At 32.2% G+C, this 16,957-nt stretch overlaps 2 protein-coding genes across 2 annotated transcripts; one reads left to right on the plus strand and one right to left on the minus strand.

The window, feature by feature from the left end:
* Positions 1-251: 251 nt before the first annotated feature.
* Positions 252-2,763, minus strand: LOC130726558 (transcription elongation factor SPT4 homolog 1). The gene is made up of 6 exons (XM_057577842.1): positions 2,674-2,763; positions 2,393-2,565; positions 2,217-2,308; positions 2,080-2,135; positions 1,540-1,601; positions 252-550 (listed from the first exon to the last, which is right to left on the minus strand). Exons 2-6 carry the CDS (start codon positions 2,480-2,482, stop codon positions 503-505), a joined length of 348 nt encoding a protein of 115 aa, XP_057433825.1. The 5' UTR covers positions 2,483-2,565; positions 2,674-2,763; the 3' UTR covers positions 252-502.
* Positions 2,764-4,238: 1,475 nt separating this feature from the next.
* LOC130725949 (tubulin-folding cofactor E) lies at positions 4,239-12,235 on the plus strand. The gene is made up of 15 exons (XM_057577145.1): positions 4,239-4,677; positions 5,366-5,536; positions 5,848-5,894; positions 6,379-6,525; positions 6,622-6,696; positions 7,425-7,534; positions 7,932-8,056; positions 8,155-8,216; positions 9,205-9,312; positions 9,400-9,434; positions 10,005-10,067; positions 11,043-11,137; positions 11,226-11,302; positions 11,384-11,461; positions 11,800-12,235. The coding sequence occupies exons 1-15, from the start codon at positions 4,368-4,370 to the stop codon at positions 11,896-11,898; spliced, it is 1,602 nt and encodes a 533-aa protein (XP_057433128.1). The 5' UTR covers positions 4,239-4,367; the 3' UTR covers positions 11,899-12,235.
* Positions 12,236-16,957: the final 4,722 nt, after the last annotated feature.

Raw genomic sequence — 16,957 nt, forward strand, 5'->3', positions numbered from 1 at the left:
GATTCAAGGTGGAAAACACAGAAAAGCTTACTTATTAAAATTTACTTTCGGAGTATTGGAGTTTATCTACTAAAGAAAACACTATCTAAACTCCAATAAATGCTCTTTGGTTTGCATCTAAACTAGTTCTTAAACATGTTCTGATACAAAAACGCAATAAGCCAAACAGCCGTTTGAAGAGCCTGTAACCCATAAACAAACTGACTAGTTTGTGATGTCTATAAATAAAAAATGAATAAGAAAATCTAGCATGACCAAAAGGAGAGCAGCTTGGTAATTTACCTTGAGTAAGAAGATTTTTCTAAGAACACATTGGTGACAAAAACATCAGTATATAATGCTTGATTCATGATACCTCCCCAAGTACACACTAAACTATCATCTGCTTAACAAGGCACTTAGAGAATGTATTTGTACACAACAGCTACATTAAACCCACATAAATACAGACTCCATTCTGAATTTGTTAAAGATATCACAGAGCCAATATTCATGTGCTTCACTAACGTTTGGGAGGGGCATATTGCACACGCTCCTCTTCGCATATAGCCTGCAAAAGCAATTAAATGAATGAAGTGTCAAAAACAAAATTTATTTAAATGCAAAATATGAAGATACAAAAGAAAAATAAGTAGTAGTGACGATGCAAATAGTAGTGAAGTGTGGCTACACTGAAGATGGTGGGGGGGGAGAGAACATGCATAACACATAATTAAAGTCAGATATTGACACACAATCAACATCATCAATCTCGGCATATTTAACTAGTCAAATAGAGACTGGGGCCGAGGTACTCTGTTATGTTAGATTTCATTGAGATAGGTGGTACCAAAGATATCAATATTAACAGCAAAAAGAGACAAAATGAGGGACGGATAGAGGATGTCTCACAGCAAAAGAAACACAGGATGTAATCATGAATAGAGGATGTGACTCACAACAAAACTAATATCTGGAATTTCAACTTGTGATTAAGTGATTCTAATCTTTATCCAAGGCTATGTTACCTCTTTATAGCTATTCATGTTTTTCCACTGTGCTTTACAGTGTATGTATTTATTTTACCAGCCATCAGGCATCATAATATTCATCTCTTAAATCTCCTTTCTCCTTCAGCACAATTTATTATTCTAGAGGCACTCTCAGGCACCTTAGGTTGTCTGACCATGTTTACGGGCTCTGTTTTGGCAGCCATTCCTTCTCCATCATCATTGGTGACATTTTGCATGCTTTTTTAATTCCTGCCCACCATGATCGGTCACCAACTCACATTCTGGTCCCCCCCACCCTCAATTGTGCTTGTCATTCCTTTTACATATATGTTTATAAGTTCTATTAACCTCATTGCAATAAGATTCCCAAATAAGATGTTACATTAGCGCTTAATTAAGCTGTGTCCCCCAGCCCAGCTCAAATGATTATTTGTCAAATCCTATACTAGAAGAGATATACTTATGAATTCAGGAAAACAAAATCACTATTTAACAACAATAGTAATATATGCTGAAATCTAAGTCACACTAACAGAAAAATACAAACCTGCATCTCTTCCGGGAGAGCCTCTGAGACAGCCAGAGTGTAAACACCAGGAGCAAATTTTCCTGCAAAATATTTAAGGAAAATCTAAATTTCAACAAGTGAACCACAGTACAAGATTTCAATCAAAATAGAAATTCAATTTACAAAAATTTATCTTTGTTTTCTTTTACTCTTCAAATAGTTCACTCAGATGGCATGTAATTTAGCTGGTTCTTTGGAAAGAAACTATTCCGAATGATCAAATATTTGCATGAATTGATACTTATGGCTTTTTCTTTTATTTTCCTTTCCCCTTTCCCATAACACTAGACAAATTTATTGAAGGAGGAAAGGAGAATATATGACAAAGTAGCAACATGATATCCATTATCCACCCGAATATAAGGGAAATCAGCATAGCAAATTAGTAATGCAAGATACAAATTGAAACAATATATCCCTCTGAACCCCATTTGTTTTGATTCCTTATTAGCAACAGCCAAGGCAATGACAACTACAATGAGCACAACTAACAACTAACAGAAGCTAGAAGAAAAATACCAATTCGCAACCAACGCGCAGCCCAGCTCCGACTAGGATCCATGACTGAAATAATCCTGTAGCAAAAAATCAACAACAAAATAAGAACGGAGAAATTCAAAGGGGGTTTCAATTTGATAACACAGTAACAAACAAACCCATTGAAATTGGGGGTAGTGCAATCCGCAATCCGCTCATGATCTTCTTCCATCTTAAAGAACTGACAATTCTCACAACCTGAATCTCTAAACTGTGAAACCAAAATACAATAACAACTGTTTAGGGTTTATGGAAAACCAACAAAAAACGAGGGAATGATGAGAAAGAAATCTACCTGATCGTAGGTTTTGACGAGGCGGCAACGGAGACAAGCCCTCAACTCGTGGCCAAAGCTTGTGGGAATTTGAGCAGGTTCCCTTGACATTGTTGTCGTTGTTTGAGGTGATGGTTAGATTGATTCAACGATGGTGAAATTGCGCAATGTGATGGTGAATGATGAATCGGAGCCTGTGATTGAATGTAGATACAGAAATTAGAGAAGGTCACGATGAAATACAGTAACATTCGCAACGGAGAAGAGAAAGACGATGAAGATTGAACACTCAAACCCTATACCTCAGTTCAGCGTTGAGCACCGATTGCGCTGTTTCACCGTAGCAGCCACCTTAAATAGTTAAATTAAATGTTATTTAGGCTTAATTTCACTTTTAGTCACCTGGTTTTGAGCATATGTGATTTTGGTCCCTAATAATTATTTAAACAAATTCAGTCCATAAACTTTTTAATTATTGCAGATTCTTATTTATTAGTATTATTTTTTTTTTACATCAAAAAGATAAATTACAGTTCTCCAGAGTTGATCCCTGGACCTCCCTCTCCCCAACGCATATGTCCACCAACTCTTACAACTTACCACTTTAGCTAAAAGTAAAACTCTCAAATTTTATTTTTTAAGAAAAATCGTCACCTTTCAAAAAGAGAAAAGTCATTAGAAATCAAATCAATTTAATCATTTGTAATCAAAATATTAACTTTCAATTGGAAATTCAGAAATCCCAATTTCTCACTCTTTAAATCTATTCTTTACCCTAAAAAACCTGAAGTTGCCACTAGTATTTTTTTTCACTTGAAATTGTATCATACGTCAAAATCGTATATTTAAAATGAAAATGAAGATTTAATGTATATAAAAATTGAAAGATACAATTTTGCTTAATTTTAAAAGTAGAGACATTATTAACTCAAAAAAATTAGGAGGACACAAATTATCCACAGTATAAACTGTGAGTACCAAAAATGTAATTAAACCTATTATTTAATTTATTTATTTAAAAAATTTACATGGAAAAATGTGGTCGTTCACCATGCTTTGATTTCTTACGCATGGGTATTAGAATGATAAAATTTCAATACCACATACTATTTGATCATACAATGTAAAACTTATCATATTGTTAAAATTGAAACAGTCATATGTTTGGTGAAGAGTGGTGGTGGTGGTTGGTGGTGGTAGAAATGGAGGTGGTGGTGACAATGGTAAGGGTGGTGTTGTGCCGGTAGTGGTGGTGGCGGCAATGAAGAGGTGGGTGGTTGCGATGTAGTGGTGGTGGTAGTCGCGATAAAGGTGGTGGAGGGTGGTCAAGGCGACTATGACGGGGGTGGTGAAGTTTGCGGTGACCGTGGTAGTGACAATAGTGGTAGTGTTGTATGGTGGTGGTGACAGCAATGGTAGTGGCGAACAGTGCTGGTGGTGACAACGACCGTGGCGGTGGCGAAAGGTGGTATTTATGGCGGTAGTGGTGGCGGTTGTAGTGGTGGTCGCTGTAGTGGTGGTTGGTGGTGGCAATAGAGTTGTGCAGGTGGTGAAGGGTGCATGGTGATGGTAGTTGTGGTGATTGATTAAATAATTTCAACTAACTTTTAAATCACTATCTTTTTTTTTAACGTATATCACTATCGTATAAGGTCTTATTCATCATGTAATATGTTGGATTAAATAATCCATCATTTTAATGTCTTCTATTCTACCGGATTTGGATCCTCTTCTGCCCCCTCGGTTCCGCTGGTAGTGGTGATAGAAGGATACTTGGGAAGGGTTACCTGCTTAGCCAATTTTTTCCCAAATCACATAACAGTCCTTCTATTCTACACTAATATCGTTTGACCCCCCGAACCCCACTCCCCTGTCTTCTACTATCCCTCCCTCTCACCGTTTCAACCTCCCCCCTCTCTGTCTCTCTCTCCACCACCACTCACACCACCGCCGTTCCCAATTCCCCTGACTCCTCCACCTCCCTCTCGCTGTTGCAATGCAGGATTCCCCAAAGCCAAGGCAAGAATTCCGGGTCGGCCAACGAGTGCATGCATCTGGTGATTCACGGAGAATTGGCACAGTGAAGTATGTAGGGCCAGTAGAAGGCTATTCAGACATCTGGGTCGGAGTTGAATGGGACAATGGTGAAGGCAAACATGATGGATCCATCAATGGTGTCAGGTACTTTCATGCTAAGTCTGAAAAATCAGCATCGTTTGTTCGTGCCCAGAATCTTAACCAAGGGATTTCATTGCTCGAAGCTCTTGAAACTAGATATCGAAGTCATTCTACCAAGGATGAAGAAGGTTTGTCTCTGACTTTTTCATTCATTTGTAGTTAAATTGTTCAGTCACAAATTATCATCAAAATCATATAAATAAGTGTGTAAAGTATGCTTTTTGAGAACACTATTTTTACTGTTTAAGGAAATTTGATTGAGAAAACTTGGTATTTCTAAATGGGTTTGTCAAGAATGCATTTTCGATTAGGAAAGTGAGTTAGGAAGATTGATTCACTAGAAGAGTCTAAAACCCAATCTCTGTATGAATTTGCTAAAGAATTGATAAGATTTGATCAAATGCAAAAGGGGCTGTAATTCTCTATCAATTCTGTTACTCAAACTTGTTTGAAAGTGGAAATCTCAATCTAAATGAGGACCCTGAATAGAATAAAGAAGTTTTTAATGGGCAAATGCAAAGTAGAGAGACAATAGTGGTAGAGAAACCTCTAAGAAATGTACAACTTGGGTATTATTCAATGGTTATTTTGAACTGTGTAATCCTACTACCTATTGAAGTTTCTATTTCCTGTCTTAGACATTGATTTAACATGAAGCCTCAGGACCAATTTATATTCACTATTCAGTTTACAATTAAGAAGTTATTTGCTATCCTGTACAAACTTTTTTCATAATGTTCTATAAAATTTTGTTAGGCATGTTACTCTGACAACCTTGAGCATAATCCATGATTTTCCTCTTTTTTGTTTTTTCAGATGAAATGTATGTCCTTTCAACTAGCAACAAGCGAGTATCTGTTCAATTTTTGGGTCAAAATCAAATTCATGACAAGCTTAGTCGATTTGAGGAGTTAACCGCCATATCATTGTCATTTATGGGCATTAGTTCCCCAGGGGATCCATGTCATATTAATACGACAGTGCCAAGTGAGCTTGATTCCAGAACACCCTTATTTCTTTGTTTATATAAAAAGAAATGAAACATCGATCCAGTAGTATGGTATATTTTTGTTGGGGATGAAGTTTAGTATTATGAATTGGATGCTTTTGCCTGAAGTTTTTATTTATATTTTTTGAGCTTAGCTGCTTCTACCTGAAGTTATAATTGGAAACTTTGTTCCTTTGATATCTGCTGCCATCTGTATAAGGCAATTTGAACATAGGTAATTACTTCCTTTGGAATCTTCTTTTTTTTACAAAATCTATGTGCTGAAGACACACTTTTTGTTTATTAATAGATATAAAAGCACTTGACCTGTCTGGGAACCTGCTCTCGGAGTGGAAGGTATGTCTTTGTGGACTGTTCTATCTTGGCCACTACTGCATCTTTGAATCTGCTTATTTTTAACGTGCCACACAAATCTTACGCGTAACCTTGATTTATTAAAATTGCAGAGCAGATCTTTATCTTTTGCTAATCTCAAACAGCTTTTTTGGTTGGGATTCCTGTATTATGAATTTCTCCTTTATTTTTTAATAATTCCATTATCGTTATTAGAACCAGGATTCAGTTATTTATATCACATTATATTGGGAGATCATTTGATTTATTTATTTTTTTGGGTACATTTGTGACATTGATTGAGTGTCCTGTGGCCTTCTGTAAACTACCTTAGCCCTCCTCACTTATCTACTCCTAGTGACTTTTTCTTCTTTCTTTGTTACTATTCTGATAGTGCTACAGAAACCACTCTGCATGGCCAACTATCATGTCAGTGATTAATTGTCAGCATTGCCATTTAGACTCTTCTTGATTAACCTATTTGCAGGATGTTGGGACAATTTGTGAACAGTTACCTGCTCTGGGGACTCTCAACTTATCTTACAACTTAATGACACCATATAAATCTGAGCTTCCATTACTGAAAAGCATCCGTGTTCTGGTTTTAAATAATACTGGTGTAGATTGGGAGCAGGTTCCTTTTTGTCTTTCGTCAACTGTTGTCGCTTGCTTAGATTTCCCCAATGTTTTTAATTAGGAATTGCTAAATATTGCTTTTTTTACTGGACAGGTTGAATTGCTTAGACAACCACTGATGGCAATCGAAGAGCTACATATTATGGGAAACAATATAAGCAGAATACTGGTATGTTGTCTTTGCTTCAACATGGTTGTTAAATATCGTATTAGGGGCTAACTTAGATAGCAGTTTGATTAACATAGTAAACCACCACTACCTTTTAATTTAAGTAACTCAGAACCTGAATTTTCGTTGTTCAATATGGGGCATCCCGCATCCGGTCAATTGACCTCCCCCCCTCTTCCATCCTAAATAAAGTATAATAATTAAAAAAAAAACCATCCTGGTCCACCATACCACATAATTTCCCCAAATGAAAGTAGTACATGTAAGCCTAAAATAAATAGGGAATAGCATTGTGGATATAATCTTCACTTTTCACCACTTTTCAGCCTTTACGTTTCCCTTTCGACTCAAAGATATGCTGTTTTATAGGTATTAGGTAATGGGAGCTAAAGGGTTAAAAAAAAATGTATGTAATTAGAGGGAAGCTAACAAAGATGTTTTTTATGTGGTTAACGTTTGTTTTTAATTTTATGGTAGCTGTTGCAGTGATATTTGTGTAATGGTAATGGGATGCTTTGTTGAATGCACTTTTCCTTTTCTGGCCCTGACTTGGATCTGCTACACTTTCTGTTTTGACATTAAAAATATTGGAACTTTATCAATAGTTTAGGTCTGTATGTAGGTTTTCTCTTTTATATTTAATTTAATGTTTCTCTCCAACTTCTTATCAGCTCTATAAAATAAATTACAAACATATTTAAGCCTTCTAATTTTCCTTTTCTCTTCAGCCTATGACATCCTCTATGGTTCAAGGATTTGATTCTTTGCGGCTGTTGAATTTGGAAGACAATTGTATAGCTGAATGGAAAGAAATCATGAAGCTTTCTCAGCTAAGATGGTTGGTAAAGGAAAAACTCTTATCTAGTTCTACAACACAATCTTGACTCCAGTTTAGGCTGATGCCATTTTAACTTTTAGCCTCTTACTTCAATAATCAAATCTGCTTTCATGTTGATCATACCGAAAATTACCACTGATTACTTAATCTAACAACTTAACATTTTAGCTAACCACTTCAGCATGATTGTGAAGGTGTGTGATTAAAGTGAGATGTGGTTAAAATCATAGGCTGTATCACTGGAAGTTGTAGTTGAATTTTAGAACTGGCCTTAATATTCAGTTCTCTTCCCATTTCTGAATTTCCTTCCCTAAAAAAATGCCTCTGCTTTTGGTTAGATTTGGTTTTTAAGTCTGTTGATTTGATAAATTTTCGTTGCTGGTATGTTTTGTTTCAGTTTGGAGCAGCTTTATTTGAACAAGAATTGTTTGAGTTCTCTCTTTTATCCCGATAATTATTCGCTGTATGAATCGGAAGTTAAGTGCTGCAAGCCTTTTCAAAATTTGCGCTGTCTTCTATTGGGTAATATAATAGTAATACTATTCCTCTTGAAATGATCTCCACACTGCAATGAGATGTGGATTGCAGATCTCAGCTGACTTCTTCCTTTCTCCATTCAGGTGACAACAACATTAGTGATCTGGCCTCGGTTGATTCATTAAACTCATTTCCTAACTTGGTGGTGAGGTTTATACTGTGAAGTATCTATTATGCTTACATATTTTATTTTAATTCTTGACTTAGCATGGCATGGATTCAGTACTGTATCTTTTATGAATGGATCTAGGACCATGCACTGTTGTATCAATAATCCAATTTAGAAGATAATTCAAATTTATTGAGAGCTACACTTGCCTAAGTATTTGTGTGCATGTCTCCCATTTCTTCATATAATTTTTTTTTTTATATTACCTCTCCTGGTTCTTGTATAATTTCTCAGGTATATATTCTACTTAATTACTCACACTAGAACTCATATTGCCATTTTTGCCCAACCTTAATGTCTGCATGAGGTTCATCTTCTGGTTTAGAGATTGAATTAAGAACCCAGTTCTTAGAGAAGGTTATGGCTCCTATACCAATGAAAAAGAAAGTCAGTTATGAATGGGCTATGAATAACTTTTTACTGTACTCTACTTTATATTAAAGAATAGTGAACTACAGGGGAAGACAGCTGGATGACCTTTTAATGTGTGACAAGAAAAAGAGTAACCAGGAATTAGTACATACTACATAGACATAGAAGCAAAGCAAATCTTCCTAATCTCCTCCCCCCCCCCCCCCAAAAAAAAATGTTTATAACACTTCTCACACAGTCACACGCAGACAGTCGCAAGTATTTATTCTTTACTGCACTCTGCTTCGTTACAAGTTTAATTTGAGAAAGAAATTGATCTTTTTTGTACGACGTTTCTTGGGTCTGTTATGCTGCATGCTACATATGCTTAAGCAAAGGGCCTTTATAAGCTTACTTTGAGAAAGAAATTAATCTGTTTATTGCAAATTTTATTTCTATATCACTACATGGACTATTCTTTCCTTTGTTTCCCTTAATATTTCCTCTTTCTATGTTTCTCTTTTTACTGTTTTATTTGCTTGTGCATATTTTTAAGAATAATAGCTATCTTCTATCCTAATTATTTATCTTTAATCTTCAATTACAAAAAAAGGATATCAGGCTATCTGGAAACCCAATAACTGATTCAACGAGAGGTGGAATTCCAAGATTTGTTTTGATTGCTCGATTAGCCAAAATTCAGATATTGAATGGGAGTGAGGTATAATGAAGATCTCTGTTGCATATTTGTGTCTGTTGTACACTCTTTTACCAAATGTAATGTTTTCACATCTAATTAACCGTTCAGGTTACCCCTCGTGAAAGGAAGGACTCTGAGATTAGGTATATTATTCTAAATTTTTGTGCTTTATATATATACTTTTGGCAACTGAAACATAATTCATAATAACAATATCTGTGTATTGTCTGAGGCATTTTACCTTGTATTGATTTAGTAGTATTCTTGATTTTATTGTATCAATCATTTTAATTGATGTCTTGCTCCTATTTTTTTCCAATGATTTAGTTTTGATGTTTGGTATATGCTTTATTTGAACTAAAGTTTCCGCATTGGAATATTGGCTTTTGTACCATTTTGCAATGAAATTCCATTCCTTTCTTTGTCATTCCATTGTGATGAATGGCCTTTTTTAACATTGTGTGCAAATGTGCTTCTTCCTTCTTGAGTCAAGGATTGTTGTGTAAAATAATCCAACCTATTTCTAGCATTCACTGTTATGAAGTAAAACTTCTGTTGTTATTTCCTCTTGAAGGACTGGCCATTAAACCCTTTTGTATTTTATCTATCTTTATACATTAGATAACATGTGTTTTCAATCATACTTGTCTTTGGGTTGTTGGTATAATTGAAGTTTCATGCCTTGTAAGTGTTTAATATTGTATTTTATGCAGGTATGTTCGTCTTGTGATGTCAAGATTGCATGCCAGTCCTGGAGAAATCAAACAACATCCCAGGTAAAAGTTCATGCGAGTTTGTGGTTGTTGGAATCTTTGTTCTATGATCAGTGTTCATTATATGTGTTATGATGGCTAGAGAAAGCTGGATGAAGATGTTATTGAGAAATCCGTAACTCTGGATTTTGATTGGGAGTGACTATGTATGAATGGTTAAGGAGAATAGGTTAGAAACTGAAAGAAGGATTTACCAGAAATATGCCAAAGGAACTTAATTTACTATTTTCTGGCCCAACTTGCTAACTCCAGGCTCTAATATTTTGAAGGTACTGACATTTTCTAGTAACCTTCTGAGGCCAAAGTCTAGAAATTATAAGTCGAACATAATTTCAAAAGATTTGATACTATATTAAGAAATAGAAATTAACTAGAGATTAAAATGATGATAAAATCTTTAACTTCAAACTTTAAGACAGATAAGGTGAATTTTAAAGACTACTGCAAGTAGGAAATAAGATAAAATGAGAGGCCTAGGAAGAAACTCACCCACCTCGGAGAATTAGCAGTTTTTACAGTGTTATTTTTTCTTTTGAATTCACGTATTAAGCAGCATACATGAGCTAAATAGTCTATACGAGTACATATTTAATATGCAGATAGAGTATTTAAATATTTTAGTCCACATTGTTTTCAAATATATTTTACCTGCCATGCCCCATGGAGCTGGGGTCTTCCCTAAGGAAGCTCCAGCTCTGAACTTGAATAGTTTACAAGTATAAACACTGGAAGAATCTAAACTACAAATACCTATATTATTAAAAATATAAAAGAAAAAGGAGACAACTATTTTGAAAGGTGTCCTTGAACTTCTCATCTCCAGTTGCAGTATACACTTTTTCCTCTCTAGTGCACCATGAGACAGACATGAATGTTGGAAAATTAATGTTGAAAAATTGAAACTGATCTGGATTGGAGCATCGAGCAATTTCTCATGATGAATATGTTTTGTGAATGTGCTGATACTCTTCATTACAGGTTTTCCGAGCTAAAGAGTTTTTATGGAATTGAAGATGAAAAGCCTTCTTCAACTGGAGCCACTGGCCCACAAACGATCAGCTCAGGATTATTGTGTATGGACTCTGGATGTAAATTTTGTGCATCGGCTTCTTTTTCTGAAATTGCAATAGCTGTATTAACTTGATATAGAAATTAATGCAGCTATCACTCTAAAGTGTGTTGGAGCATCCATGGGTGAGAAGCCACCCTTGACAAAGAAGCTGCCAGCTACAACTACAGTAGAACTTCAGTACTTTTTTTTAGTAATATTCAGTCTGTGAATAATTTAAAAACCTTTCTGATCACATTGTTTTTCTCAGGTTGGTAAACTGAAATTTCTGTGTGAAAGCTTTTTTAAGCTGAAGTCCATGAAGCTTAAACTATTTCTTCAAGAAGAGGTTAGTTTCTGCTAAGAATAAAATGTGCCATTTATTATCATGTTTGCCTGATTCAAATTTCATTTTACTATAGTGAAGCAACAACCTTTCTACAATCTTAAAAATCACTTTATGTGATTAATACAAATTTTTTCATACTGGTATGCTGGAAAAACAAACTTCTTGTGGAGGAATTAGTGAGGGAGGACTATAACTAGGTAGATTACTCATATCTATTTATTTCCCACTGAAGAAATTTTCTTAGATAGAGGAACTATGGAAGAGTATAGTGAACATTATTTCTGTACCTCTAAAAAATGGTGGTTTCTTGATTTTGTTACATGTCTTTGAATTTACAGGGCTCTCCATTACCCCTGCTGCTTGATAATGACATGTCATCTCTTATAGACCTTGGAATTGGCAATGATTCGAATATTCTTGTAGACGAAGAAAGTTGATGAATATATCATAATTTTTGGAGCTATGCTGAAGTCTATATACTTTTAAGATTAGCTGCATTCAATCCTAAAAGAATGGTTTTGTAATGAATGCATTTTTTGTAAGTACACCTCTTGTGTAGGTCACAAGGATTTGTTTGGCGTCAGTTAAGTTCTTATTTGAGGTTTTGATGCATTACTTAGTTAATTGGATGGCCTACCCCCTCCTCTGCCCCAGCTTTTTATGTGAATCTCCAATTATAATTTTACGGTTGCTTAAAATAAATTTTAATTTTGATGCATTGACAGTGTAAAGTTTCTTTACACAAATATTCAATAGTTGTTTGCCACATAAGAAGTACATTTTAAAATTAACTAGTGGAATTACCCGTGCCCTGCACGGGGTGACTTTTGTTATTTAAAATGTAAATTTTGTGTAGTATTATATTTTTTATTTTTTAGTAAATATATCTTAACAATTGTTTTAATTAGATGTTCTTAATAGTGAACATTGTGTATTAATCTACCATAAATTTTTACTTATTTAAATTTGGAAAAATTGAGATTTTTTAAATAAAAAAACTTAAAGTCACTTAAATTTTCAACTCAGATTCTTTTTATAATTCACTTGAATTTTAAATTAAAAAGTTCTAAAATAAAATTTATGGGGAGTATAATTTTTTTTAAATGAATAAAGATAGAATTTTTGTTTTTTTGAAAGGTAGAAGTTATAATATTGAGGTCGTGATTTTATTTTCTATGTAATTCAATGTTTAAATCTAAGATAGATTAACAACTAAATCCAGTTCCTACTCTAGTATGAAACGAATAAATTTTAGGGATTTATTTTACATACTTCATTGTAGTTTTTTAATTTTACAATTATCTTGTAAACTGATTCATTTAACAAAGAATTGGTCAATGAGTACATTAACATCGTCTGTGTTTGAGTCAATGTGATAGAATGAGTAGGGTGAAAACCCGCTAGATGGGTATACGATTAGGCATGGGTAATTACCCAAAAAAATAGTGGTTACCCAACCCACCCCATACATTATTAATTTATATATATATATATATATATGACATAGTATTTTAACAAACATTAAGTATAGGCATTTGAGGGGGAATTGTTTTGTTTCGCCGTTCTGGTTTGGATTCTGTTGTTTTCCTTATTCATGAGAGGGTTGTTCTCATGAAGAGTTTTTTTCTCTAATAATATTTCATATTCAGTTTTTTTTAAAAAAAAAACTTAATTGAAGTTATAATTTTCTACTATTTAAAAAAATAATTTTTTTTAATCATAAAAAATAATTGAATAAGTATTGTTATCATATTATATATATTGTTACCCAAAAGTCCTGTATCTATTGTTTTCTTACAGTAATATTGTATATACTCATCTCTTGTTACACATTATATTTTTTTCGCGCAAATAAGGAAAAAAATAATTAAAACTACTAAAGAACATTCGATTCATTATATAAGTTTTTTTATAAGTTTTATGCTTTTATAGAAGTTTTTTGTATATACATTAAATCGGTATTTTTAATTTTTAATACATGTTAAATTATTAATATTTGATTCATTATTAATTTGCTAATAGTTTCTCATCATTGTTTGTATTTATAATAACAATAGGAAAATGCTTAATAGGCCGAGCATATTGTATACGAAACATAAGAATGGCGTGGCATGACATGTCTGTGTTAAAAAACTAATAAAAATAAAGCATAAAGGAAAAAAAATTCAGGATGATTAACACCAAAATAGTTAATAAATAAATAAAACGCACATGCAAAAATAATCAAATTGTTAATTTCAAAGAGAAATCAATATGTAACAACAAAATGAAAACCTCAGCTCTAATAAAACTCAAATCAAATCACAGGAAAAAAATCATCAGAATAAATAAACAAAAAATAATAGAGAATTTACAAAAATTATTTATATCTAAAGACTTCTCTTATTTTTGAATAAAATCTCACGTGACTAATACTGTTAGCTCTTTCTCCTTTTTTGTCTTCAGCTCTTCGCTCATACCTATGGTAACCACTGCCTACCAAGGATGATGGAGGAAAAAAAATCCACTTTATCAATCTAAGTAGAGAAATTGAAGGATTTCGATTTAAAAAAAGGGGTGGAACAATATATAATGATGAATCAAAAATGGAAGAATGAGTAAATAAGGGGGAGCATGAAACATGAAATTGACCACTGGACACAACAAATAAAAAAGAGTGAATAATAGGATAACACAGCCAATAATAAACTTACGATATTGCGATCAAACAGTGGCGGTAGAGAATTATAAAATAAAAATGGAAATAAAACCCTGAAAACAAAAAATCAAAATAAGATAAGCACGATGTCACAAAGAACAGGTGAAAGAGAATGCTATAGACTAAAAAAATAATGTGAAAAATGTCTCCGAAAAAGCAAATGAATTCTAACCAATGCGCAGGTATTTATAGTAAAATTAATTATTTTTGGATTAAGATAAAAATCATTACCTTACACATGATTGACAAATTATTTTTCTATAGAGTTGTTCCAGATGAAAGAAAAATTGAAGGTGAAAGTTCTTTAGTATGAAATCGAATAATGAAATGAGAAATAGAAAAATGAAAGGGAGGAAAGAGGAGTATGGGAAATATGGAAAAATGTTGAAAATACTTACCATGGAGTAGACACATGGAGGAAAAAAAGATGATTTTTTTTTCATAAGAAATTCCAAAGATGGGAGGAAGAAGTATATGATGAAAAAAAAAAGGAAGAAAATGAAAGTCCTTGCCTTATTGTCAAGGAGGTACGCAGGAAATGGTGCTGAAATTGTTGCCAATGAAAATAAGGAAATATATTTATTAACCTTCTCTAATCTAATTAAGTTTTTCGTTATTTATTACAAATTATATTATTGTTCAGAAAATCATCAATTCTTGAGCATCAATGTTTTTAAAATTTAAATTTCAAAAAGATAATTAATTATATTCTTTAATTTAAGGAAATTATTAAAGTCATTAATTTCAATTATAATAAATAAAATTTTAGTAAAGATGAGTAGAATAAATATAAATATGAAATATTTATTCTATTGGAAAATTTTCGATAACTTCAAAAAAAAAATGATGCTGAAAATTTAAAAAAACCAATATTTATTTGATTTTCAAATATTCATTTGCTCATCATACTCATTTTATAATCAGTATAAATTTGTACTAATTTACTAACAACTAACTTTTACCTATAAAAAAAATATATCAATTAGATTTTAAACAATTACTATAATCAAGGAAATTCGAATTTATTAAATAATTTAATTTATCTTTTAAAATCATTTTAACCACGATATCAACGAAAAATAAGTAAAAAGTATTTTAGAAAAATAAAAATAAAAAATCCAATTTTTTTGGTACATCGAAAAGATAAATTACACCCTTCAGGGATCGGTCCAATATTTATTTTTATTTGAAATAATTAAAATATTTATTATAAGTATTTACTATATTATTAATTAAAATAAAAAGGATTCCATTTATTTTTATGAATCATATTTTCAACTTTGTAATATAATCTTTTTTTGATACTCGATACATCTTAAAAAAGAATATAAGCGAAAATAAAAAATAAAAAATGAAAATAAAATTTAGTTTTAATTAGAATTGATAATTTTCGAATATTTTAAATCTAATAATAAGGAATTTTTAATAATGGATGAAATGAAATACAGTTAGAGATGTTCATGTTGTTATCATTTTTTCAAAAATTTGGAGGAGATGAAAATAATATGATTTTGAACTAATATCCTTTTTTTAGAAAAATAACCAATATCCTGACCTTGATAGTTTTCATAAGTAATAAGTAATACTGATGTTATTTTCAACAAAAAAAAAGTAATACTGATGTTTTATTCTTAAAAAAAAAATTTACTTGTAAGTGTAACAAAAAATAAAATAACTGAAGTTATCGGTTTCAATTTTTTTTACGTTTCTATTTTTATAAACTTTTTTTCAAAATTATTAATTTAGTGTGTATGTAGTCATATAGGTATTATTGAACATAGCAATTAATGTGGCAAAAAAAAGTGGAAATGAGTTTTTTGTTTTGGAGGGAAAATGAATTAGTTAGGAGGGGACATGTGGCATAGGTCTTCTAGAAAAAAACCTTATTTTCATATATATATAGATTAAATTAAAGGAAAAAAGGTATGAAATCACCTTAAACTTTAACGGTTTTGCAAATAAACACCATGAACTATAATTTCATCACAATTAATCCTTAATTTTGAATATCAATATAATAGGTCCTTTTATTAATTAAATGATTCACAATTCTGAATATTAATCTTTTTAAATTTCAAATCATTTATTATTGTTTTCTAAATAAAAACTCACATAATCACATCATTTAATAAGTGATGTAATTATTTAAGTTAATGTGGTATGAATGGATGCCCATGTAAAAAAATTATACTATCAGCGCATCAAATTAAAGTTTACAATATTTGGCCTACAACTAAGATGATTAATAGTTGAGTTCAAAAAAAGATGATTAATAGTTAATAACTTAATATATATATGTTAGGGTTAAATATGTTTTTATTCCCAGTGAATTATTATTTTTTAGTCCTCTTTAGTATTTTTTGTCCCCATTTATGAAAAAGTGACTAGGTTTTGGTCTCTTTATCCATTTTAGTATGCATTTTGCTGCGATGTTTTTATTTGTGGGGTTTGAACCGCTACTAACATACATTGTGACAGTTTTCGTGCATTAGTGGTCGTTAAAACCGCCACAAAATACACCACATCATCACTAAAATGGATTCCAAAACCTTACCATTTACATAAATTGGGTAATGGGTAGTAAATTCAATGACAAAATTAAAGGGCGATTAAAATCAATAATTCGCTATTTTAGGATGATAAAAAACATATTTAACCCTATACGTTACCTCTTGACTTAGCAGTAAGACATTTATTTTGTAAAAAAAAAATACAAGTTGAAAATTATCTAATTAATATTAGGAAGAGATATTCAAAGTTTGACATAGGGTGACAAGGTAAGCTAATACGCCTTGTCG

Source organism: Lotus japonicus, chromosome 6 (genome assembly GCF_012489685.1).
Source record: "Lotus japonicus ecotype B-129 chromosome 6, LjGifu_v1.2".
NCBI classification, from domain to species: Eukaryota; Viridiplantae; Streptophyta; class Magnoliopsida; order Fabales; family Fabaceae; genus Lotus; species Lotus japonicus.